The 18,887-nt window shown below is 33.3% G+C and overlaps 1 protein-coding gene across 1 annotated transcript in view; it reads left to right on the forward strand.

Annotated features, from left to right (window-relative positions):
- LOC145681678 (guanylate cyclase soluble subunit beta-2-like) overlaps nucleotides 1-18,887 on the forward strand; it is an 88,171-nt gene that overhangs the window by 40,768 nt on the left and 28,516 nt on the right. The window contains exons 8-9 of the mRNA XM_081753297.1: nucleotides 2,339-2,544; nucleotides 13,011-13,185. Coding sequence (XP_081609423.1) covers nucleotides 2,339-2,544; nucleotides 13,011-13,185 — 381 coding nt within the window. The remainder of the gene's footprint in view (nucleotides 1-2,338; nucleotides 2,545-13,010; nucleotides 13,186-18,887) is intronic.

Raw genomic sequence — 18,887 nt, forward strand, 5'->3', positions numbered from 1 at the left:
TGTTCCGTTTATGAGTAAATATTTAATCAGGTCTTCAATATGTAGAAATATAGAAACAGCTAATAACTTTTACCCTCTTCTTGATGTGTTTCATAAGAGTTTTAAGAAGGTGCGTGAATTATTTTTTAATATTTTAAATAATGTATTAAATTTCTTAGTACTTTTACGTTTTGATTGTCTTAATTTTGTTTTGTATTTTTATTAATTATAGTATGGATTATATATATATATATATATTATACTTTTTTCATCAATTGTATGAACCCTATTTCTTTTAATTCTGAACAGACACACATGTTTGTTTTTTATTTTAGTATTTCCGAAAATCATCTTTTCTAAAGTTTTACTATGTGAGTTTTGTTTTTTGAGTGTTATGGAACAATCATTCTAGTTTCTTTTTTTAAATTTTCATTTCTTTTAAACTTTATACTCAGTAATTGTGTTCTTATTTAGTCTGCTTTTAATACTTGTACTTCATTTGTATCTTTATTTTACAATGTATTATTTTATCCTATGTATAATACTATGATGTAATCAGTATTGCATGTTCATTTTTCTTTAGACGCACTAGTGGCTGTATGCTGTTGTGTCAATAAATCATTATCAATTATTATTATGTAAATTATACTATGTATTGCCTCTTATATAGCCTTGCTCGTTGAGTCATTACTGAAACTAGATAAATAAATAAATAAAAACTTGCTTTCTTATGTTTAATATATTCTGGATTCTTTCCTAACTTATATACATTGCAGAGCGCTCCTTCGTGACAATATGCTCTTTTAGATCTAGAGACGCAGGTTTGATCCAAGGTATGAACTCATGTGGTTTGGATCTAATATTAAGTTGTATGTCCACATTTAATATAGCCCCTGTGCCTAAAAGGAGCGTTGATGTCTAAATTATCACTTATGCATATCGCAAGGGATTTAAGGAAAACCAAACGATTTCTCAGATAGTATTTTGGACCAAAGTTTACATGTAATATAATGTTATATTTGATTTGAAAATATACTCGTTTTTTTTAAGATAATTAGAAATGTAATGAAAACAGTGAATGTTTTACTACTTAAACATTAAGTTTAAAGCTACTGGATTTACGAGGCACGTCCACAAAATAAGTGTACTCGCGGGCAAAGAGAATTTGTTATTGCTATGTTGGTTATGCTGCCGTGTAACTTAGCTCCTCCCCTTTCCAGCGAGCCCAATCACACGTTAGTACGACTAAAACTGTGTCCACAGTAACGTCTTCCGTGAAAGATGTCGATAAATTTTGCCGCCAAGTGCGATAATTCGCAGCGTTATCTGTTCTCTCGTTGTGAAGGAAAAATCTTTTTCTGGAGTTTTAAACAAGATCAAAAAATTGAGAAGGGCAATTCAGATTAAGAAGAAGGGACTGCTGACGAAGGGAGTCTGCTTTCTGCACGACAATGCCAGACCGCATACGGCCAACGCAACAAAGCAACTTTTGGAGTCATTCGGATAGGATGTTTTGAAACACCTCTCGCATTCCCCTGACCTAGCACCTTCAGACTATCATCTGTTTACCTCCCTGAAGATGCACATTGGTAGGAAAACATTTTCAACTGACGAGGAAGTGAAGGTGGAGATGAAGAATTGAGCAAAAGAGGTGGCGGCAGACTTCTTTGACCAAAGGCATAAAAAAAATTGATCCCTCGTTTCACTAACAGCATCGAGAGGGATGACGACTACGTGCAAAAATAGTTCACATATTTACTGATGTAACCATGTAAGAGTTTTCATTTAAATGAATTTTTGAGACCTACAAAAATCTCGTACTCTTATTGTCTGAACTTGCCTCGTATTACATTTTGTAAATTTTCTAATATTTATAAAATTTTCTTTTTATTTCTGAGATATTTGGAAAGAATGTACTATTAAAAATGTAAGGTAGTCAACTAATATATGCGAAAAGAAGATAGGCCAATTTAAGACAAGCAACAGTTAATTGATAAATTTGGCCAAAAGTTTATCACAAAATAGTTTTATGAGAAGATAAAATTATGCTAAAGAGTTTTCCAAAAGAAACGGTATTCCTGGCTACTAACCTGCATATAAATTGTTTACTTAATCGGATTTCTATTGTGTTTAGGGTTTTCTCTTAACAGATAGACTAACCCTCGTATCTTACAAATAATTCAAATGATAATTTCAACAGGACTCAACTTTCTTATGTAGAAATTGATTACTATCTGACCTTGATACACAGAATTAAAAAAATATAACTAAAATAATTTCTGAATGTGAGTTCTTGCTGTTTATTTATTTATTTATTTATTTATTTAACTCTTCAATTATTCTATTTCTTTCTGTTCAGAGATCTGGTAATCCACCAAGTAGGACCATATTTGGGTCACTTTTGTCCCGTGTTACAGAACCCAGGTATGGTTTTATCGTCAGTGTTTGACCTTGTGTGGCCTGATATTCCATTAACTTATACAAACATTGTCCGATTCCGAAACCTTGTATTTCAAATTCGTGTGAAGGAAGGATTTGATGAATCAATTGGGCTGACTATTAAAGGTAAGTGCATGTCTACTTATCTAATACAGGAATATTTTATATGAAATTTTGTCAAAAGCTTAGATATTAATGAAAATGTCGAACGAAATTCGAATGTAAATTATAGTAGTGTATGAAAAGATAGAGGATGCAGAATGTGTAGGAAATAACCACCAAACCTGAACACCATGCTTCATATTGCGTAGGGTTCTGGACAGTATCTCCCCAGAAATTTTCTGAGCTTCTCAGATGATGTTTTATTTGGTTGTAGATACAGAGTGGCCACAAAGTCCCGTTAGCTCTGAAAATAAGTAACATAAACCACTAAACGTACGTAAAAAATTACACAAAAAAAAACTGAATGACATAAACAACAATGCTTTCGAGAAGTTTTATTGAGATAGAAAACATTAAGTGTCCAAAGGATCGGTCTGTCGACTGTCATTCTCATGACAAAGGACAATACGCCACAGGTTCTGTGCGACATTTTGCAGAGCATTGCAGGTGTAACTTGAGTGAAAGCTTATTTCACAGCTTCTGTCTATTCGGCAGTTGTATCGTAACGGTTTTGTGCAACGACTCCCTTTATGAACCCTCATAGCGCTATACCACAGATGGTGAGGTCTGGGCTTTGTGGTGACCAGGCAAGTGGTGCGGGCTGATCCTCACTACCACGATCAATCCAACGCCCAGGAAAGACTTCCGTTTCTGCTTGTGTGGACGGTCTGCCAATTCTTTCCTTATCCTTCTCACTTCCTGTGGCTAATTGTTTCTGTTCCCTTCATAAAAGTGTTACTTTCGGGGCAGAATCTCGTTGAAACCTTGTCCGAAAGTTTGCACGCACTTCCGCCAGTGTCCTACCTGTGTGGTTTCTCTCATGCACCCAACAACTTGCAATAATACGTTCTTCAATACTGTAACTGGAAGTATCAGCCATCGTTCAGACAATCTGAAACAATGGAAGACCTTACATTAGCATTTATAAAAAGGTAACAGGAAAACTTACATTATCATTTATCAAGGGGTAACGGGACTTTTTGGCCACACTGTATACATTTTTCAAATATATCATTAAAATAAGACATAACTAAAACTCTGAACTCTGAAAAGTCTCTTTCAAAACGATTATTAGCGATAAACGGTCTCATCTTAGTAATAATCACACCAAGATTAGAAGTATGGCATGTAGCTGCATCTTGTTGGAAGTTTTCAATGGGCAAATCCTCATTGTCCAATTGATTACCAAGAATGTGAAAGATGTTCATGTAACCAATTGTGTAGATAGTCCTGACTCACTCTTCAGGAATGCGATAAGTCGTGATACTAATGATAGGAGTTGGGTTCGACTACCGTTTGTTCCTACAATATAAGAGGAGTTGGTTCCCGTGACGAAAGCCAGATATAATAATATTGGGATTCGAACCTTGGATTTCTTACTTATATTTAACTTTTAACTTCAATGAATATAAAACATTTACAAGCGTATGACAACACAAGACACAATATTTCACTTAGACGAAAGGATGGCCCAATCACTGCGATATACGAACCGATACGTAAGCGAAATAATACGCGAAATTTCGACCGAACGAAGATGATGAATTGGTTAGTGGCTATGCAGTCCACTACAAACTCTTCACTTCGATTGCTGTATAGAGTTCACAAAACATATTTGTTTTCATTAGGAGGTGTGAAAACTATTAGATGAACAGTAGACTATCAGGATTTACGTAGTATGAGTTCATTACATTCTTCCTGTGGGTTACACTTATACTTGATGCAGATTAATATTTGAAAATGTAAATACAATACGTTGCACTAGCTTGACATTATGAAATATTCTGACTTTTACATTTTGAAAGACTTATACTCTCTCTTTTGAGAGTATCTTGAGAACAATCTTGTCCGTTCTCGAAGTACAAACACTAGCACTTTTACATCTTGAAAGAGAATGAATGTCCTCTCTCAGTCCTCTTCCTGCGTCGCATAGTTGCCAGTTAGCGGCGCAAGAATACACTGACAAACTAAAATGTAGTTCGTAGAGAACATTGAGTTTTTGCGTTATTATATTGTTAATAATATATAATAAATGGTTCATAAGTTAATAGAAATCACATTAAAAACATTGATTGTTCCAATAAGTTATGGAACTGACGATTATTGATAATTTTCACATTGTCACGTAAAAATCTGTCATCTTCATGAGGGCTTGGTGCGTAGGCGGACAGCACGAGAGTAGATAAATTTTTCTTCTTAATATAGGCTGACGGGAAAAAGCAAGGCTGTCTGGAAAAGTGAGGCACTCTTTGGGTGACAAATTCTTAAGCATTGTTCTCCTCCAACTGCTAGCTCACTGCGTATCATTTCTAAGAATTGACGCTGGGGAAATACGAGGGTTGGTTTAAAAATTCATGCCAATCCATCTTGTTATAGATGGCGGCCAACGGACTGTCCACTGAAGGTATTACAGAAGTGGGCAAGAACCCTGGAATCCAAGTCTTCATAATCACACTGCAACACAACAGCAATCACAACACTCCATTAGTCCATAGAGGGTTAATGTCATTTTAAGTTCGTTCACACTGAAGAATAACAGTTTGTAGGCTCACTCGGACGCTCATAATCGCGAAATTCGAAGAATAACGAACGCGAGGGCCATTTACGATAACGCGAGGGCCATTTCGTAAATGTCTTTCAAGTCCTTTTATTTTCATTATTTGTTTATATTTTCCATTTATTTTAATCATTCCTTAAAATGTAAACACAAATATAATTTCAATAGTTGAATATAAATCAATAATTGCTAGTAATTCAAATTGCTATTCAGCATTGTGGTTCATAATATTTTTCAGAATTCACACCGTTATACAAACATATTAATATATTCAATACAATAATGTATTTAATGAATAAACATCATATTTAATAACATGTTAGGTTTGGTAAGGTATCGTATTCAATAAGGTATTGTATCCAATGCCATATTTAAAAATGCACAACAAAATATAAATAATAGAGTATGAACTGTATACAAATAAATTTAAAATGGTAAAATTAACTTAAGATTTTGCAATACTTCTTAATTTCTAAAATAAAACACACAATATCATTCAAAATAGCATATATCACTAAATAATTCAACTTATCATGATATTATTTTTCATGAAAATAAAATATTCCTTACTGCTAAATGCATAAAAATTTATTATATTTGAAACATCAATATTACTCATAAAATTCAAAAGTATATGTTCTTTGACATATCAACACCAAATATTTATCAAGAATATTCAAAATAATTCAACACAACTAAAACATGATAAAGTACACACAATTGATTTATATTTTATTAAGATTACATATTAAAAGCATATGTGTAAATATAACACTGGAAATATTTCATTTACTCAAAATGAAATAAACTGGGCATATGTGAGCTCGTCACGCTCAAAGTATATAAAAATATACTGCCTGCATTAAGTTTGCAAGACCCTACCCCAATTACTTATTAATATCTTTCCATCCCCGAAGCAAAGTGAAGAAATAGAACGTTTGGTTAAAATTCAAAAATAATATAGAGGGGACTAATAAGAAAATTGCCTACTCCGGGCATTACATAATATGAATAACCCATAATATTGGAGGGACCTTTGCTTCAATGTCTTCAAGTACTACTTGAAATGTTTTCGTATTCAACGAAAAGATTAATACAAAATGAATGCAACAATGGTTGCTAACAATTAGTAGGTACACAACTTACTTGGTACTCATTTATAGTAAGATATTTCGTTGTATTTTCTTCTCAACTAAACAACGCGCCAAGAAGGTGGGTACAGGTGACTACCATAACTTACCACACCAAAATTCAAGTATCCTCAGCTGATTAGTAATCCCAGAGGCATACTGATTGGTTAAACAAATAACTTGACAAAACACATCGTAAGTATAGATTACTATTAATTGACGCATGGTTGTTATTTAGAAATTGAGAAATTTAATTTGTTGATTTAAAATATGATCATTCAGGTTTATTACCGAACGGTTTCTCACCAGAATATTTAAATTTGTGATTTAAAATATTTTTTAATTTTGTAAAATTGAAACGTTGTACTGGAATATTCTGTATAGATTTTCCACATCTTCACAATTTAAATTTATTTCCTTTCACTATATTTGAAGATTTTCACTGCGCAAATTCACTCTTGCACTTCGAAAAGAAACACTATATTTTCTATCATTTGAAAAACTTAAATTTCTTTGCGAATGCATTAATGAAAAAGTATACTATTACAAATGATTTCGTATCACGTATGCTTGAAACATCAATTTTTTTTATCTCTCATCCAACATTTTCAGTATCTAATGAGGTGCAACAATATATGAAACGAAAAAATTAATATTCAAAATTTTTCCTGAATCTATCGGCTATAGCCATTAACGTGAAACACACAATAAAATATTATTCCTTGTATTTAAACATGCAAAATTTTGTAAAACACTAACAGTGTTGAAAAATATTTATAGTATAAAAAATAGTTACTAACACCTAAGAATTTTGTATAAAAGAACTTTTGCAATGGATATATATTCATTTTTCATTGCAAGGTCAGAATATGGAAAACGGGCAATCCGGCTATGTATTAATGTCGTTTACCCAATTCCTTTTCGTATTGGATTTATTACAACATCGTAAAGTAAAATTATCATGCATTCAAGAATTTTGAGTTTAACTTCCACAGTAGGCATCCATTGGATTTTGTTTGTGCAAAAACGCAACATTCTGTAAGCAGTAGATTAATGTACTACCTTAACGTGAGAACTAGCAGTTACCTTATGAATTGTTTGTACAGTCGGGACATTTACTATTTGAGTGTCATTGCAAATGTTGGCAGCGAAGAATTTACACTTTCTACGTAGGCGTAATACCTTACTTAATTTACGCACTTTTTGCAGCTTTTCAGGTTATTTTTCATTTTCGCACGGTGGAAAAATCTTTGCTTACGTTTTTTGCTTTCCAGACAAAAATTTATGTTTTTAAATTTCTCAATACCATTTCGAGTTAAGTACATAGTGTTGGTTGGTGGATAGTCAATCTGAACGTTTTGACTTAATTCAATACACTTTTTCTTACCTTTTCTGAATCTAAATTTCATAAATTTACAAGTTGCACGATGTATGCCAAGCGAACATGGAATGGTTTCATTTCTATTAAAACATACAATTACGAATGTACATACTGTACCTTCTAGCAACACTAAAGATATATTACCGATCGAAAAATAATGCAACTCACCAATCTGAATTGGTTGCCTAATGAATCTTACTCTGGGAAAACTTGTAACATGCTGTGTATACACCATAAAAATTACAGGACTTATAGACAAACATTTTTCATGAACAAGTAGCATTGAGCCGGAGGGGGGAAACAGCTGATCCACCCCACTTCTTTTCGTCTAAAAATACTACAACAGTATCACTTTTTATTTCCCTAGTGGTGGTTACGCTAACCACACTCGTACTACTGTTGGAGGTAGCCTCCCTGAAGTCAACCTGCACGGTGTTTACATTTACACTGACATTTCCCTGAATAAAGACATCATTACTCTGTAGAACAGACATTTTTTTCCAATTGGCTTTTGATGCTTTGTAATTGTACAGTATTATTATCCAATAACTGAAACAATTCATTCCACCTAACATTTTCACTTTCATTAATTTGAACAAAATGCGACTCTTGGACTTCAGATAACCTACCTTTTTTAACAGGGTTTGGATATGAATCAACATCATCGGCAACATTTTCCAATTTCCTTTTACAGCTTTTAGTTCTAACCTCAGAAGGACAACTATGACGAACATGTGCTAACGGGTCAACATTAAATTCATCTGTAAATTTAACCTTTTTAGGAATTCTGTTTTCCTTTTTGGTCTGACCCAAAGTACCTGACATAGTATGTAAATTGACATCCTTGCTACGTTTTTTGAGGATAGATTTGATACCACCAACAACAATTTCAGGAGAATTTTCAACATTACTTGAAAATAATTCTCCTTTTCATTGAACGTATTATCATGATCACTAAAAGAACTAACGTCAGAATACTTTTTCTGTAGCCGTTAAACTATTATTTCAATAATTTTATTCTTGACATTAACGTCATCACATTGAAGTTTCAACTTTCTAGCTACATAATTAAAATCTACATTTTTGCCGCGAGCACACCTCTCTTTCAGTTTCTCGTACTGAATTGATTTCCTAATACCACATACACGGAGATCGATCTCTTTTTCGATATCTCTCCTATATTCACAATTAAAATTAAATACAAATTCACAAATTGCAATTTTCGCTGCTCTACTGAATTTATGAGTTTCTACATTGAGGCCTAAAACATTCTGAAACTCTTCTAAGCAAAATGGAACAGTACTATATTTATATTCATTTATTACGTTAGCGTACTCTAACTCTATCTGTGCTCTTACCTTCATTAAATTCAGCGCTAGCATTTTGTACGTGGATTTATGAATTATATATTCTAAAATGAACACAAAAATATAAAAATGTAAGTAACACTACATGTGAAAGAATGCAAGGGTATATTTCTTTCGCAGAACATTAATTGCTAGATTCACAATTTGCCTTTTCAGTGATTGTTTCGCATTCTGGTATGCATAAACCAGAACCTACCTGTGTTTGTACAACAGTATTTGGCTGATTTAACAGCTCCTGAGAATTACTTTCAACCTTTTCGCGTAATTCAACTACTTCTATTTTTAGATTATCAAATTGTTTGGTCAACTCATTATGATTTGATTTTAGTATTTGGTTAGTTGCAGCCAAATCTGCGGACAGCTTTTTTACTGCTTCAAGCAGTGTTTCCATTTCACTAAGCGTCGACATTGTAAAATATTATGCTTGGAAATACAACATGCAAATTATTACACTGGCATTGAATACGAAACAGTGGAGTTCAAAAATTTGCTTTCTTCCCCACTAAAACATCTGTCTTTGGTCGGAGCGCCATTTTATGATAGGAGTAGGGTTCGACTACCGTTTGTTCCTACAATATAAGAGGAGTTGGTTCCCGTGACGAAAACCAGATATAATAATATTGGGATTCGAACCTTGGATTTCTTTTAGAGTCTCCCTTAAAACATCATTCATTTGTAAAAGACTAATAGATCCAATAAGGAACTGGCAAGTAAACAAATAGTCTTACTCCCACGGTCCTGGGATTCGGGCGTTATATATATCAGAGGCATAAGCCGTATACCCACCGTCGCTGTTGCGTCAGCTCCAAGATATGCTGCTCGCTGCCTGTAAGAGAATACAAGGTGGGACAGCAATGCATGATCGACGCCAGATGGATAGCGGGAGACGAAAGTAATGTTTGCTCTCCACTGCTTGGAAGTATCTTACCTGTTTGGTTCTACTCTAAGTCATGTACACTATTAGAAGGTAATATTCTCCATTTGCTGAGAAAGAGACAATATGGATCACACTTTGAAATTACTAAATATTATTTTCACTGCATATTAAAAAAGAAAATATTTGCGAAACACTTATATTTAACTTTTAACTTCAATGAATATAAAACATTTACAAGCGTATGACAACACAAGACACAATATTTCACTTAGACGAAAGGATGGCCCAATCACTGCGATATACGAACCGATACGTAAGCGAAATAATACGCGAAATTTCGACCGAACGAAGATGATGAATTGGTTAGTGGCTATGCAGTCCACTACAAACTCTTCACTTCGATTGCTGTATAGAGTTCACAAAACATATTTGTTTTCATTGGGAGGCGTGAAAACTATTAGATGAACAGTAGACTATCGGGATTTACGTAGTATGAGTTCATTACATTCTTCCTGTGGGTTACACTTATACTTGATGCAGATTAATATTTGAAAATGTAAATACAATACGTTGCACTAGCTTGACATTATGAAATATTCTGACTTTTACATTTTGAAAGACTTATACTCTCTCTTTTGAGAGTATCTTGAGAACAATCTTGTCCGTTCTCGAAGTACAAACACTAGCACTTTTACATCTTGAAAGAGAATGAATGTCCTCTCTCAGTCCTCTTCCTGCGTCGCATAGTTGCCAGTTAGCGGCGCAAGAATACACTGACAAACTAAAATGTAGTTCGTAGAGAACATTGAGTTTTTGCGTTATTATATTGTTAATAATATATAATAAATGGTTCATAAGTTAATAGAAATCACATTAAAAACATTGATTGTTCCAATAAGTTATGGAACTGACGATTATTGATAATTTTCACATTGTCACGTAAAAATCTGTCATCGTCATGAGGGCTTGGTGCGTAGGCGGACAGCACGAGAGTAGCTAAATTTTTCTTCTTAATATAGGCTGACGGGAAAAAGCAAGGCTGTCTGGAAAAGTGAGGCACCCTTTGGGTGACAAATTCTTAAGCATTGTTCTCCTCCAACTGCTAGCTCACTGCGTATCATTTCTAAGAATTGACGCTGGGGAAATACGAGGGTTGGTTTAAAAATTCATGCCAATCCATCTTGTTATATACTTTAGCATTGTCAATTGTGACTGATCATACCCTGCCCTACAGTACAACTCTGCTTGCTTTTCTTTTTCCCATACATTAAGATAAGCCCAGTTTAAATATCCCTATATCCATAATTTCTTTAACTAAATGTAAAATAAAGAGTTGGATATCCTGTATAGTTCACTTTAACTTAGAAGTTTTTTTTCTTTTTGTTTTGTTTTAGTGGATTTACTAATGTGTATATATAAAGATTCTTTATTTTTAAAAAAATTCAGGTACTAGTAAAACTAATGTAACTAATGATAAATCTCATCAAAACACAGCCAAGCAAAATTGGTAAAAATACTCCAGAAACATGTGCTTTTGAAGCTATTTTATAAGCTGTCAACAGTAAGAAAATAGACATCAAAGGATCCTGGTGTAACAATTCTTTTGAAAAATAAACCGAGGTGCTGCTCAATGTCCTTCCAATATGTTACTTTCAAAGTGATCGATCTGTGGAACTGCACCAGCTGATCACCACACACACTTCTCCCTTCAGTTGCACCACTCGTATACCAGGGGCGGATCCAGGACCGACTTCTAGGGGGGCAGTGGATTGTCACACTGCTACTGTTAAGGGCTCCAAACTTTGGGATGGGTTTTATTTATATATGTCTAATAAAATTAATAGTTTTAAAATGTAGTCTACAATTCTGAAACATCAATATCTAAATAGAACTTTCATTACTTTGTTTATGCTATCTCGTAGCTGATTTCAATATTTTCAACCAAGGATGTTTTCAAAGATATATATTATCTCACTCTACGATGAGCAGTCTAAAAGTTCCCGAAATTCTGTTGTAGCTATATACTACTACAATAACGTGATAAGTACACATTTACTTTCAAAGTTGATACCTTCGGAACACAGACATACTTGTTCCACCGGTTCTGCGATTGGTGGAAACACCGACGAGAGGCCTCTTTTGATATCTTCTTGAGTTCAGCCGTGTCGTTAGTTGTGATCTCTTCTACCTTGGCGAAACGGAAGAGGCCCAGTTTAACTTTCAAAAGAGTCAAATATCCGTTAACATCCAAGGTGCTAAACTGTTTTTAAGATTATCAAAGTCTCTGAAATCAGATTTTCCCAAATTTGCACATGAACTTGATATTTGCGCGGTGCTCGATCTGTGGAACTGCACCAGCTGATCACCACACACACTTCTCCCTTCAGTTGCACCACTCGTATACCAGGGGCGGATCCAGGACCGACTTCTAGGGGGGCGGTGGATTGTCACACTGCTACTGTTAAGGGCTCCAAACTTTGGGATGGGTTTTATTTATATATATAAAATAAGAAAGCCTCCTCTTCTGGGGGGGCGATCGCCCCCCTTCCTGGATCCGCCCCTGTCGTATACTGTCTGTTATGACCTGTTCACACTTGTCAATTGCATAATTAGGCAACCTAAAAACTGTACTGTGCAAGATTTATTGTGATTGATTCACAAATGCCAGAAATACAACATGTTAGGAACTTTTTGACTGTCTCGTAGTATAATTTAATAATTTTACGGCGTAGTATAAATTCATAATTTTACGGCGTAGTATAAATTCATAATTTTACGGCGTAGTATAAATTCATAATTAGGCAACCTAAGAACTGTACTGTACAAGATTCATTGTGATTGCTTCACAAATGCCAGAAATACGACATCCTGGGAACTCTTGACTACCCCTCGTATTTTCTCTAGGATAATATGTACAGTATTTGTATGTACTTGTATGTATGTATATATACGCATACCATTGATCATATTATGAATGTAATATTGTTCTTCATATATGCCTATTCAAAGAGTATGTCAATCAACACTGAATTGATTTGAGTAAATGTGAGTCTATCAGTTTCTTGGTTTGTCTGAGTATTATTTTCATATACTTGCATTCGTTACTTCTCCTTTAAAGGTGAAATCACATTTGTACCAGAAATTAATCTATTTGTTTTGATTGGATCTCCACTGATGAGAGGGTTGAAGGAACTCACCGACAAGTCCCTTCGCTTGTCTGATATCCCTGTGTACGATGCTACGAGAGAGCTAATTCTTCTCAAACATCAACGAAGCACAGAATTTGATCTCATGTAAGTTTTAATTACGAACAAATTATACATCTTGTATGTATAATAATTGCATAAGTGTTCAAACAAATACAAGGTGATGCCTCAGTTCAGTAACTTTCAAATATCAGAATGGAATATTACTGATCAATTTATTTATTTATTTATTTATTTATTTATTTATTTATTTATTTATTTATGTGTTATCAACAAACAGGTATAAGCCCAATTGTAGTGTTGGTGTATTACAAAATAAATTTACAATAGTTTCCTTAAACGTACAGTTCATACTACAGATGTCAATTTCTTTGTGTTCGATACATTTTTTGTTATAAAAAGAGCATATTCTCCAGATTGGTGACTTCATCGATACGTTGGTCTTTGCTTGCTTTTTTTTTTTTTTTTTAATAGAACAGGCCAGAGTTATCAGCACGAGTTTTAAGTGTCGGGACATGAAAATTTAGTGTCGATATCAGATCAGTACAATTAAACTCGTTTTGTACTATTTTATGGAGAAAAATCAGATCCATTACGTTTCGCCTTTGTTCAAGTGTAGGGATACACAAGTCGTCTATTAATGTTAGATAATTTTCATAATATGAATAGATTCCAGTTCTCATGTATGCCAAATATTTGATAAATTTAGATTGGATTTTTTCCAGTTGGTGTCGGTATTGCTGTTGTGATAGGTTCCAGATCACAGCAGCAGATTCCAGTTTTGATCGGACATAGGAATAATATATTTTTGTTAGTGTGGTAATATTGTTAAACTCCTTTCCGGTTCTAATTATGAACCCTAACATCTTGAAAGATTCATTAACTATGTTCTATATCTGGTTATTAAATGTTTATGCTATTACAGTTTCGTATCAAATATAACTCCATAATCTTTGAATTTAATCTATTTAGTAAGATCTAATTCATTAAATAATCAAGCTGTATTTGATTTTTGTTTTAAGTAAACGATAAAATGTTACATTTTTTTATGTATACACTAAGTTTATTAAGAGAAACACCAGTTAGCAATATTTTCCATGTCATGTTGTAATTGAGACAGTCGTGGATGGTCTTTATCCTACTGTATATTGAGAGGTCATCTACAAAAATCAATTTGTCACTTAATGATATATGATCAGGGAGATCGTTAATGAATAAAAGGAACAATAACGGACCTAGGTTAGAGCCCTGTGACATTTCAGAATATGCAATATAATCAGTTGATTTGTACAATTTGTAGAAAACAATTTGCTTACGATTGCTTCAATATGATGAGAAGAATTTGATCAAGGGAGAAGAGAAATTATATTCACGTAGCTTATGCAATAATACTTTGTGATTGACTCTTTTGCCTTTTGCAAACTCTATATATATTACATCAACCTGAGATGCTACATCTAACGACTTTGCTTTAAAGTCTGTGATGATTGCAAGGCTGTTGTTGATCTGTGTGGAATAAAGACATGTTGATATGGTGAGATTACGGGTTGTATGTGGTCGATTATCCGTCGATAAGATTTGTTCAAATATCTTCGCGAAAGTAGGTAAAATTGATATAGGCCGGTAGCTATTTATTTCATGTTTCTTATTGGTCTTTGATTCATTTCAGGAAAAAGTCGATACCCATTCTCATGTCAGAAAATAAACCAGTTTAAACAATTAATAATAATAATAATAATAAAAGTAAAACTACGTACATCACAATTTCTTTACATTACATAAAAAGAACTGATAAAATGTATATGAATTTGAGAAATAATAGCTACTTCCTGTGTGTGTTTTATTAAGAAACGGTGTTCAAATTTTTAACATGTGCATTATGTCTATCGATACACAATTAGCAGCTGTTGTGTTGTAAGTAATAAATTTTAATCCTTCTCTTGTGTTTCTATTAATTACTTATTATTTAATTTTAACTTTATCCTTTCTTTTCTTTCTTGCTCTTTTTGATTTATTTTCTGCATTGTAATTATGTCGATAAATTCTCCGAGCAGACGTGACTTGGTAGACGTGTTCATAGTTTAAGGAAAATTTCCCTAATCTAAGGATATTTCGTAGGTAAACGGGGAAAAGGGATTTTTTTTAATAAAACGTTGAAAAGCTAGGGAAATTTTCGCGTTAACTGATTGTCCAATATAAAGGCAGATTTTCATGCAAGCGTCCATTGGTTCGTTGCTTGTGATTTCTATGTGTAGCCAACAGAAAATCGTGTTACACGTAGAACCGTATTAAACAACTTTCTCCGTTGGCTTTTGAGTCACATTGCAAGCAAAAAACGCAACGGACACTTACATGAAAATCCACATTAAATGTTTAAATTTTTCTTTGTTTTTCAGAAATAAACCAATACTGGGTGGCCCACAAGTAGCTATACAGTACCGTACTGATCAGCTCATTGCATTTTATATGAGTTCTTATTGTTATCCAACAGGTAGACTTAGTTTCTTTATTATTTTTGTTCTTAATGTGTTTTTACTTACATCTTAAGCTCGCAAGAACCGAAGCAAATAAAATCATAAACTAGAATGTTATACTTGATCAATGCAGAGATGTATACCTACTTTTGGTCCACCCTGTATATTAGCAACAGTTTGTGTGTTTATTTGTGTGTGTTCAAAGTAGCATAATTTGCACCCACTGCTGGATAAATGTATTTGTGTATTTTTGTAGAGAAAAGTAAAAAGAAGATAGAAGCAAAATACAAATGAATAAAACAAATGTGGTTGGCACTTCATTTAAAATAGCTAAATTAATCTTATCATATAACTTCTGTTATAGGAACTGGACAGTTAACAAACTGGGGTAAATTTGATAAGAAGAGGGAAAATTTTGAATAATTTGAGGGAAATTTTCTTAAGAGAAACCTACAAACACTGTTTGGTAGTAACATTTAACATAATGTGTCAAATCATTCATTTTGCTATCTGTGTCCACCTCTTTTACTACCTTCTGTTGAATGAAAAGTATGATTTGGAATAATGGCTACCCATTGCTTTTCTCTTGGGCTTTATGCTTAATAAAATTTATTTATTTATTTATTTATTTATTTATTTATTTATTTCTAGACACAACAGGCTACGTAATCCAATTACAGTGTCCGTTACATGTATTAAGCGACTATAACACATTCATACATTCATATTATAATACACTTATAGTTATAATGTAATTGCAATATCATTGTTCTTTCATCTACAATTATTTCTTATTACATTACAAAGAACTCCCTTGAATTGACTTACGCTGTTACTATTAATATCCAAATCAATTGTGTATTTTGTTAACCTATTGTAGGTTGTACTCAATCTCCATACTGGTGACCTCTTGTTTGTGTTGGTGTGTAATCTGTCGCAATAAAAGAAATTGAAATCTTCAACACGAGTTACATTTGTAGGAGTGCGTATTTTAAACGCTTGCAGTAAATTGGCGCAGTCGACTTTATTATTAAATAACTTATATAGAAACAACATATCTTGCATTATTCGTCGCTGTTCTATTCTTAATGTATTAAAGTTTAAATTTAAAAATTGGCTATTATATGTTTTCGGATATACTTGTGTCTCCCTATTTGTCAAGTACCTTAGATATTCATTCTGAACTTTTTCTATATTATTAAAATTTGTTTTTGTGTGAGGGTTCCATATAGTGGCTGCGTATTCGAGTTCTGTACGTACGTAGTGTTCATATAGCTTTCGGATAGCGGTAATACTAGTAAACTCTTTACTGATCTTGATGATGAATCCAAGGTTTCTGTACGCCTGGTCAATCATGTGATTTATGTGATTATTAAATGTTAAATTCCTGTCATATACCACTCCTAAGTCCCTGACAGTATCCGAGGTTGGTAAAGTGATGCCATTCAGCTTATACGAAACTTTCTGAAGGGTTTTGCGGTTTGTAAAGGACATCACATTGCATTTGTTAGTGTTCACGTTTATGATGTTCTCTTTGGACCATTCCATCAGTTCATTCAAGTCATTTTTAAGCATTTTACAGTCATTTAATGTTTCTATTGCTATGTATATTTTAACATCATCTGCAAATATCAGCATGTGAGAGTTTTGTATACTTCGCGGTAGATCATTGACAAATAGTAGAAACAACAATGGTCCTAAATTGATTCGGTTATTGCAGAAAACATGTAAGTTACATTTTTCTTAAATTGGTTTACGAACTTTTCCATTTCTCTAAGGGTATACACAACTTTGTATATAGGAAAGGCAAGTGTAGAAGGTTAACAACAGTGTAAACACAACATTGAACTATAGGTAGAGCGCAAGAGAAGTCTGCAGTCCTGGATTTAAACAGTTTTTCTGTAATATCTCAAAGTTACGCACTTACCGTATTTGTGCAAATATAGGAAACCTGCGAACATAGGCCGAACCTAAACTTTTGACACAAGATTAAAGAAAAAAGTAAATGTCGAATATAGGCCGCGGTACTAAATTTACGAGAAAGTTCAATTAGACAGTACTTTGAGTTGCATCTCTTTTCTTCCCCTTCTTCAACTCTCGCATAACTAATGGTGACCCATCACCAACAGAACGGGTTTTGGCAGATCTGGTGAAGTGACTAATTTAAGCGACAGTGTAAGAAAGTTCAAGTTGATTTATTCGAGAAAAGTTGATCATTTGGTTTCTGAGTGACGATGAGAAAGAAGCGTACTAGTTACACAGTGAAATTTAAACTTCAAGTTATCAGCTATGCAAAGGAACATGGAAAACGGGAAACTGGACGCAGATTTGATATTGATGAAAAAAAAAAAAAGTTCGTCGGTGATGTGCAAGCGAAGAGAAACTCTTGAAAAGTCGATGTTCATTTCGAGGTCAAAAGTGCAAATATCCAGGGTTTTGTAGTTTAAAACAGGAAATGTGGATATGCCGTTAAAACTGAAATTGTTCAAATTGAAGACTGCAAAATAATACGTGTGAATGTCATTTTGAAACTAACAATTTATAATTTGAGAGCAAAAAATCTCGATTATAGGTCTCACCATGATTTTTCAAGCTAAAATATAGGAAAAAAGTGCGGCGTATATTCGCGCAAATACGGTAGGCCCTTTCTGCAATCACCGATTATATTATTAACTTCTTTCTTTTCCAGAGTGATAATGAATTTTAAGGAGATTTTTTCGTATAGGATTGACTGCTTCTATCCCTGGGCTCTCTGTCAAAAGTAGTTTTCAGCTAATGTTCATTACGTGTTTTTTTTTTTTTTTTTTCACCTATATTTTCCTTATGAGATGTTAGAAAGACAAAAAACAGGGCGGAATGATTATCTTTGTTCTCATTTTTCTCAATTTTCAAGAAACTTGTTGTGGCATTAACTAAGGTAACTTCAGTGTTGATATTGTTTCTATTGGTTATTTCAATTTTAATATTCAGTCTGTTCCCTGAGTTTAACTTAATTTATTAGATCACAGTAGTATTTCGTATTGTTATTTGTTCCTTGTTTACACTTATTTCATTTGTAGAATGATTCGTTATGGATTGAATAGAATTCTCTTTTACAGAGGAATTAGTTTCCTCCATTTTGATCTATTTATCTCTACATCTGGAGAGTTGAGTTTATTTTAATATCATGCCTAAAATATAATAAACTTAATAAATGAACTACATTTTAAAGAAAAACACCACTTAAACCTAAAAATAAAACATGTACAATACAATATATGTGCAACATTTCTATGTATTGTAGTTAATAATAAAACGGAATATACAGGGTGTTTC

This window comes from Thermobia domestica, chromosome 3, assembly GCF_964235325.1.
Source record: "Thermobia domestica chromosome 3, izTheDome1.hap1.1, whole genome shotgun sequence".
Lineage (NCBI taxonomy): Eukaryota > Metazoa > Arthropoda > Insecta > Zygentoma > Lepismatidae > Thermobia > Thermobia domestica.